General features: G+C 52.9%; 1 protein-coding gene across 1 annotated transcript in view; it reads left to right on the top strand.

Annotated features, from left to right (window-relative positions):
• Positions 1-7,077, top strand: part of CUNH10orf90 (chromosome unknown C10orf90 homolog) — a 61,081-nt gene extending 54,004 nt beyond the window's left edge. Inside the window, exons 5-7 of the mRNA XM_007936889.1 lie at positions 3,446-3,509; positions 6,851-6,950; positions 7,039-7,077. Of these exons, the coding sequence (XP_007935080.1) occupies positions 3,446-3,509; positions 6,851-6,950; positions 7,039-7,077 (203 nt within the window). The remainder of the gene's footprint in view (positions 1-3,445; positions 3,510-6,850; positions 6,951-7,038) is intronic.
• Positions 7,078-8,900: the final 1,823 nt, after the last annotated feature.

Genomic DNA, 8,900 nt, shown 5'->3' on the forward strand with positions numbered 1-8,900 from the left:
AATGGGCTGTCGGGCCTCCGCTTTGTCTCAGCTGCTGCCCCCGAGTGGCCCAGAGTGCCAAAGTCTACGGTGCTGCCTCCTGACTTGAAAACAGGCAAGGGCTTAAGCAAGCCTTTAGGCCCCGCCAAAGCCAATTACCAGCCGTTTTGTTGGGATGCAGTGATGAGCCAGCAAGCAAGACATTCTGGGGAAAAAAAAAAAGGAGAGCGGTGTTTTCCAGAAATAACAGAGATGGGTAATTTACCTTCATCATTTTATTGAAAAAAAAATGGCACCTCCATTTGAACGATCATTGTCCATTTTGATTGCAGTGACCCTGTAGGACTGAGTGGAAAGAACTGTCCTGGGGTTTTCTTGGCTGTAAGCTTCACAGGAGCACATTCCCAGGTGGTGGGTTCTAAACCCACACCTTTCAGTTAGCAGCCAAGCACTTTACCCACTGCACCGCCAAACCAGAGAACCCACTGGCATCGAGTCAATTCTGACTCCCCATAGGACAGAGTAGAACTTCCCCATAAGGTTCCCGTAGCTGTCGATCTTTAGGGATGCTGACTGCCTCATCTTCCTCCATGGAGCAGCTGGTGGGTTTGAGTTGGCTGCCTCTGGCCTTTCGGTCAGCAGCTGAGTGCTTTAACCACTCTGCCAGCAGAGCTTTGATGTTGAGTGATAATGGGAGGTACACACAGCTGCAGTCACTCCGCCCTGTCCCCTTACCCCTTATCCCTGTGTTGGGGTACAGGAGGCAGCCTCAAGGGAGAGCCTCAGCAGAGCCGTAGGCAGGCTGTGAGTGGCTCTCATTGGGCACTTGGGGCTACGGAGACAGTCTCTGCGAATGGGGAGTCCATCCCTTGATTGCACTGCTCTTCAGCAAAACACCAGCAGGAAGACTTCCCAGCCCATGATATGAGATCCCAGGGAGTCCTGCTGCAAACACCTGCAGAGCTGGCTCTCATGACGGGCAGGGCCATGTGGCCCAAGGGACCCCCTTCCTCCCACACAGTCTGGGGCAGACTCAGCCCTGCTGTCTCCTGCAGTGGGGTTTCCCAGGCCCCCATCCTCCCTGATGGCTTGACCACTTGCTCCCTAAGGCCTCCCCTCTCCTCCAGGTCACAGTCCTGGCCCCTAAGCTCCCATATACCCAGCTCTCACCTTGGACTCTGAGCTCAGCGTCTCATTTCTCTCTGTGTCCCCCTGCCCAGCACCAGGGAGATAAGAAAGGAGCAGTAATCGGATGAATGAGTCACTCACATCCAATACCTGCAAGTCCTCCTGGCTTCTTTCCTCAACCCCATAACTCCTCTTTCTCCAAGTGCACGGTAGAGTGAGTCCCCAACCCTCCCACTTCTCTCTGTTCATCAGAAGGACTTGATACTGTTAAGAAAACTCAAAGTCAACAGCAACCAATGTGAACACTACCCCATGGTGTGGAGCCCAGGCCACAGCTGCCCAGGACCCTCTTGGATACGGCCCTGCTTGCTTTGCTGGGCCCAGAACTTCACCGTCTGCCATGCCCCAGCAGGCTGAGACGTCAGAAAACAGAGCAGTGGAGGTCCCAGAACACTCCCATTGGCTAGTGTTTCCTCTCGGACACAGCACCAGAGCTTAACTGTGGCAGCGGGTGCCTTAAAGAAATGAACTGAAAAATCAGCCAGGTCATGGAGTAGACCACGTGAACTGAATGGCCACTGTGACTGTCTTTCAGACGTCCTTTGTAATGTTTCATTTCTGTGGGACACCCCCTGGATATCTGCTTGGGCCTTGCCCTAAACTTGATTGGCTCCCAAGGAACACCGGTCCAGACTTCAGTCTCACTCTTGGTCGGAGGCCCTTCTCCCTGCCTGAGTGGGAGTCTTCTGGGAAGAAGACATTTGCTTGCCAAGGCCTTGCTGATACCCCAGCTCCTTGGAAGCACATTGGGGTTCTTCTGTGGCCCTAGCCTATCCCCAGATGCAGTAGGTGGCTTGTCATATCAGTGTTGATGGCTCCCTGCTCTTGGGGCCTCTTCCCAAAGCCTAGTACCATGTTCCTTTAGTTGGAAAAACGTTCTTCTGGTTGCTGTCACCCTTCTCCTATTCTCTCTTGAATCTTGTCTTTGAAACAGTGGGGCCATTTTTATCTTTTGTGTTTAAATAACTAGACAGAGTCCATGCCAGCCACTGTGTTGCTTTCTGCTTAGTAATCAGCAGTTGTGCTTCTCCAGAGAGGAGGAAGAACAGCCAAACCGTGGTGGGGGTGGGGGGGCTGATCAGGGAGGACAGCCTCCCTCTGTGTGGGAGGCTACGAGGCCCACCTGGAGTCTTCCCTGTGCACTCTCGCTCTGAGGCTAGCAAGGGTGCCCCACCTGCTTCTGCTGAATGAGGCCGGAGGAGCTGGGCACTATCCAGGTATTCCGAAAACGTGCCGGCTACTCAGACGTGTCCCCATGCAACAAGTGCCTGGGAGCACTGGTTGGCAAATCTGTAGCCCTGAGAGCCCCAGGGGACTTCAGAGTTACTGGGAATGGCCCGTTCCGTAAGCACTATGTTGTTAGCAGTGTCGTTGTAGGTGAGCTCCCTGTAAACACTGTTGTGATCAGGAATGTGGACTTGATGTTGAGAAGCCATCCAGGTTCATGATGTTTTACCCACTGAGTACTTCCTCAGTCAGGAGATGCTAACTGCACGTTACTCCCCCATTGCCATCCGTTTTGTTTTCAGATGTTAGAAAGAGGACAAGGTGATCCCCACCTGGTAGAGGCTGAGTACCCCTGCTCTCCAGAGGGCTACAGACAGGAGCCAAAGCTCCCGCTCTCCAACTCTGGGACAGCTGGGAGGGGGCCTTGTCCCAAAGGCATCATGAACCTGCGTGGAGATTCTTCCGTGGCTGAGATGGCCTTGCCCCCAGGGTGTTGCTGAAGCACATCTCAACACCACCTAGCACTTCCACCAGGAAACCATGGCACTAAGTGAAACACCCCAAGAAGCCGCTGCGTGAAGCAGGTTAGACCAGCCCTGTGCTGCCTGCAGGTCATATATCAGCCCCGTGCTTCCTGCAGGTTAGACGCCAGCCATGTATTTCCGGTTTTCACTCAGCCGTTGGTCGAGCCATCCATACAGCTGTTTATGGGTCTGAGCCTCTGAGGAGTCTGTTATTTGAAAAAGCCTATGGTTTAGAGTGGGAGCTCTTGTTGCATAGTGGCTAAAGCTGCTAACCAGAAGGTGGGCAGTTGGAACCCACCAGCCACTCTGTGGGAGAGAGATGAGGCAGTCTCCTTCTGTGAGGATTGACAGCCATGGAAACCCTATGGGGCAGTTCTGCTCTGCTGTACAGGGTTGCAGTGAGTCAGAATTGACTTGATGACATGAAGATCGATAACAGAGCACCTGCTGAGTCACCCACGGTGCTCCCCCAGAAAAGTGCTGCATCCTCTGCCTTCTGAAGTCACGCCTCTCTCCATTTCTTCCAGATAACTTGTTCAAGCCTAAAGAAAGGTGCATTTCAGAGAAGGAGATGTACACGCGGTCTAAAAGGTACTGGGGACTATGTCACGTGGAGCCATGTCTGCTCCTGTCGGAGCCCATGAGCAGCCACCATGTGGACGAAAGTGTGTCCTGGGCCCATGGGCCTGAATCCTGGGCTGAGGGAGAGGCGGGGCTGGCTGAGGTGTTGGCGGCACCACTATTTCCAGATCCACGTTTAAGGTCTGTCTTGGCCACAAACCCGAAAAGCTCGCTGAAAGGACCCTCTTGTCACATCTCACCTCTAGAGGCTATGCCGCTCTTGGCATGAGCTTAGGAAAGCGCTAGGCCTTGGGTTCTGAATTGGCCCGGGATTGGTCTTTGGGAGATGCCCAGACTCTCAACTGGACCTTTCCTTCTTCTCACTGTTGCTGCAGGCAGGTGCCCTTTGTCACTGTACCTCTGAAGCCTTGTTTATGAGGACGAGAGAGGGTGGTTCCTGAGGGCCTTGACTGTGGTGGGCCTTGAAGGAAAGGACCCAAACTTGAAAGCCGATGGCAGGTGGGAGCCAGCAAGGCCCCAGACGGGCACTCCTGCTACGCCTGCACACACTCCCTGCCCTGCCGGCTGGGCGGTGCCCAGGCGCCCGTGAATTCCCTCTGGCCTGTGCCCATAAAGGCTGCCATTCTTCTCAGACCTGGCTCCTAACCAGGATGTCATAGTGTTGGCCAACTTCATGCCAGCCCAGTGTTGTTAGTTTATAATGAAGTATCTGGCATCGGAGGATTTCTGATAATGAATCAGCTTGGTGGAATGCTTCCAGGCACTAGTCAGAGAGAGGATGCTTTGCTCCCCGCCCAGGTGCAATCTCTGCTTCTGTACGATTGGATTGTCTCCATGACCACTAGCCAGTGGTGAGTATTTGTAGGGAGTCTTTGTGTAAATAAGGAAGTGAAGGTGAGGAGAAGGGGGAGTCCCATTACCAGCCTTATTCATAGCATCCTAGCTGGGGCTTTGAAAGGGCCACTGGTTTTAAGGCTTGCTGTTTCAGGAGTGATGGGCTGTGTCTGCTTCATGCCAAAAGCATTCCCTTTCCAATTTAGAAAAACTGTCAGCCAAGTCCTCCCCTCCCGGTCCCCAAACCCAAGGCGGCTACAGTGGAGTCCTGCGAGCTGAGCAGTTAGAAACTAGATCTCAAAGTGGCACCAGTGGTATGTGGCCCCATCCTTTGACTGAAGAGGAAACCGAGGGTCAGAGTGGACAGATGAGCTAGGGAATGCGGCCCCACCAGGCCTTAGCACCTGTGAGCTGAAGCCAGGTCTCTGATGGACTCGGTGAGTGAGTCTGTGGCCTGGGCCCTGGCTGACCTCTGACCCCGACTCCCACCCTCACACAGGCCCAGAATCACCCAGAAGAAGCTGTTTTTCTGCATCCTGTGTGATTAATTATGTTGTTAAATTCTGTTTCCATCTTAAAAATTCAAACAAAGGAAGTAAACTAGAAGTCCGCCATGGCTAGCTACCTACCTCTTCCCACCCAGTTCCTGGTCCTGTCTCCAGAGATGACCATAGTTATCAGCGTCTTCTGTGTTCCTACAGGCCTTTCTCTCTGCCTTAAAATAGAATTGTATTTGTGTGTATACAGTTACATGATTTTTAACCACAAAGGCGATCATCCCACACACTAGCTTCCTGTACAGTAGCTTGCTTCTGTTACTTTAAAAATGCCTGTGAGCAGCTTCTGGGCCAGAGGCAGAGCCCACTTTCCTCATCAGTGTTGACTGTCTGCAGAATATTCCACCGTAAGGATTTGCCACCGTTTACTGCAGACCCTCTTTTCACCCCTGACTGTTCCAGAAGCTCCAGGATCATTACTAGAAGCTCCAGAGATGCTGCAGGTAATCGGGGTGAGGATGCAGGTCTGCACGGGTCTAAGGAACCTCCACTGCAGGCCTCTGGGGTGTGCTGGCTGCTGACACCTCACCGTCTCCCCGATGCTCTCTCCCGTAGCCCTGCCTGTGCCACTGTGCACTGCTCTACCCCTCCATTCCCTCCAACCATAGAGATGCCCACAGTGTGCCAGGCACTGCGGGCACACAATTGTTGCCTGGACTTCATGGGTGGGTTTTTGGCCACATGGTTGGGAAACAGTGTTATGTAGGGAGTCAGAGTCAAACAGACCAGTGTTCTAATCCCAGCCTGCCATGAATCAGCAAGGACTCAGGCCGTCTCCTGACTCCTCTGGGGCTTGGTCTGCTCCGTGATAAGCAGCAGGCTGTTACCCATCTCCTGTGGTTGTGAAGATCAAACAGGATCATTCATTCAAGTGATTAGCCTCGTGCCTGAGATCCACGCCATCCCCTGCTAATGTTGACATTGTCGTGGTTGGTTTCAGTCTGGGTCATTATTATTTGAACAGTGGATCATCTTAAACAGATTTCATCTGGTTTTCAAGCAGCAGAGAAAGGCAAAGGTTTGAGCTAAGTGTCGTGCAGGTGGCATCCCAGGAGCTCAGGCTGCGGTGACGCGCTGTGTGAGAGGACTGCTGCGTGAACGGTGCTGTTTGGAGCTGGGAAAGACGGGGTTAGCAGAAGCGCCCTTGGATCCTGCTCATAACTTAGCCACTCCCCGCCTACATTTGGACAAGACAGGACATCTTGATGTCTGTCTGAGATCTCATTGGAAGCAGCTTAATTAGAAACGCAGTATGTTAAGTGGTGAAAGCATGCATACACACAAACACGCGTGTTTTATTCCAGTATAAATTCATGTTTCCTGCTTTTCTAAGTCACGAGAAGGCAGAATTTAAGTAGCAAAAAGGTATTTTCAGTAGACTTTACCTTTTAGAGGAGTTTCAGGTTTACAGAACAATGGCGTAGGAAGTATAGAGCGTTCCTGTCCCCACGGCCCTCACACTGTTTCTCCCACTGTTAACACCTCACACTCCTGCAGTACGTTTGCTACAGTTGCTGAACCAATGTCGATACCTAAGTGTTCCCTGAGGTCACATGTGCCCCATGACCATGACGATATACAGAAGAGTTTTAAACACCCAGGACATGGGCCACATCTTCAGAAAGGTGTTGGAGGCCAGGCTAAGGCTCAGAGTGGAAGGCAAGCATGTTTGTGGTTAATCGCCCCGGAGCACAGAGGGCTGAACACGGAGGGCCTGCCAGCATTGCGCTCTGTATGCCCCGCTGGCCCCAGGAGGCCCAGGACAAGGCGCCGTCACCCCCAGCAGCCCCGTTCTCCTGACCGTCAGGGAAGCCCTCGGTTCCGGGTCTCACGGTTCCGGGGCAGCCCATCCGCAAATCATCTTCCCTCTGAAGCGTCAGCCCTCTGAGAAGACGGGACATGTCACCAGCACGGGCACGGCTGTCACACCACCACTCATGCTCTCTGCATCTATTTCAGAATCTATAATAACTTGCCGGAAGTGAAAAAGAAGAAAGAAGAACAGAAGAAAAGGGTGGTCTTACAAAGTAACAGACTCCGCGCTGAAGTCTTCAAAAAGGTAACGGCTCGGCTGCCCGCAGGTGTGACGGGGGCGGCGTGGGCATGCTGGGTCTGAACGTGGCATCTTTGTTTCCCTGCCTCTCCAGCAAGTGCTGCACCAACTCCTGCAGAGGAACGCAGTCTGACGCTGCCGGCCCTGCCAGCCCCACCACGGGATCTGGGATGACTTTCGACGCTGGACAAGCCATTAAACTTCACATCATCTTCCTTCCACAAAAACACTTCATCTACTTTTGATTTTTTTTTTTTTTTTTTTTTATATATATAAAAAAAAAAAAAGTTTCCGGAGTTACCAACCCAAACCACACCGAGGCAGCAGCCGTGGGAGGAAGCGGGTCCGCGGTCGGCGCCTGCCTGGGGCAGGGGCCGCGCTCACTGTGACCGCCAGCACACCCCTCCAGCTTTGACTTTGGAATTTTGCCCTTGGCATCGGAGTTTTCCCTCTACTCTTTCCACCTGGGCAGGAAGGCCTTCCGTGCTCCAGTGCACTTAGATGCCTAGGGGACGTTTGTCATCAAATTCCTGGGATCGACATCTATCACTTGTCTGTACCAATCCTTCCTTCTGCCGCCCCGGTGAGCCCCAGATTTTCAGGTGTCCCTTGGTATGTTTGAAACCTCTCTGGACTCCGTGATACTCGGAGCAGACAGTCTGCTGCCTGGTCACCTGGCGTGCTTGGCGCCCCCCACCCACCCAGGGCACCCTCTTCCTTAGCAAAAGGAGGCTGTTTAAAGGATGCAGCCAGGGCAGAATCAGCTGAATAAAAGCATAGAAACATCACCGTCTTCTCCCCACACCTCTACCCCCACCCTCACCCCAGGCTCTGCTGCTAAAAAAAAAAAAGGCCAAACGGCTCCAAGTCTGATTTGTTCTTTGAGACATTCCCAAAGTCTGCTATCTGTACCCGTGTGTTTGGGGAGTAAGAACAAACTTGTTTTTAACAATAAAAATGAAAATAAGCCCAATTGTTATAAAAACAAGCGCATATTTGATGTCCCTGGTGCAGCCGCTGTAGAGAGAGCTCAGTCCGAAACGCCCCCAGCGCCCGGCGGGTCCGGGTCCCCTGCCTCCGGGTTCTCCCTGCCACTGAGCACAGGTCTGTCAGCTCCGTGCCTCCACATGCCCCCTGGAGGTGCTGCCTCCCAGGGGCCTGGTGCTGACAGCGGGCATCTGGGGAGAGCAGCCAGTGTCTCTCCAGCTCCCTCTACTGGCCAGCTCCATGTGGTACAGCTGGCAAAGGGCAGATGTGTGCAGGACTGGGATCCATTTCAACAGAGCAGAAAACAGGGTGAATGGAGCTGAGAAAGGTCTGTCACTGGCCCGGGAGCCGTTTCGCCCTGCCTCGTTTTTCTCACTGTGGTATCTCGGTCCTGGGCGGTGGCTGTTGCTTCAGTGGCTGCTGCGTTGACTGACTCTCAGCTGTGCACTGAACAACTTCCATCACTGTGTCAGACAGTGTTCTGTGTGATCCACGGGGTTTTCAACCTGTTCTGGTTCCCAAGTGCCGCTCTGACAAGAATATATACCACCAATGGGATGGCCTTAACAAACAGGAGTTTATTCTCTCACAGTTTGGAGGCTTTAAGTCCAAGTCCAAAGTGCCAGGCTCTAGGGGCTGGGTGAAAGCCCCCTCAACCTTGGGTTCCAGCTCTGCTTCCTGCTCCCGGCCCACTGAAGCTAGAGGCGTTTCTTCACTCAGACAGCTGCTGGCTGCTGAGGCTGACAAACCCAAGGTTGACAAGTAAAAAGGCACAGTCCCGATGTTACCAAACTGCACAGCAGCCATTAATTTAAGTCTGTTGTAAGTCCCAAGGCTGTCAGAGCATGGCAGGCTGCTGAACAATGACAAAGCCATATGCAGGGTCCAAGCGTGCCAAAGTTAGAGACCATTCCCAAAGCTACTGCTTTTATACAGGAAGTAGACCACATACGCAAAGCAGCTACTCAG

The sequence above is a fragment of the Orycteropus afer genome, unplaced genomic scaffold, assembly GCF_000298275.1.
Source record: "Orycteropus afer afer isolate SDZICR_OR568_19922 unplaced genomic scaffold, OryAfe1.0 scaffold00038, whole genome shotgun sequence".
In the NCBI taxonomy this organism is placed as follows: Eukaryota; Metazoa; Chordata; class Mammalia; order Tubulidentata; family Orycteropodidae; genus Orycteropus; species Orycteropus afer.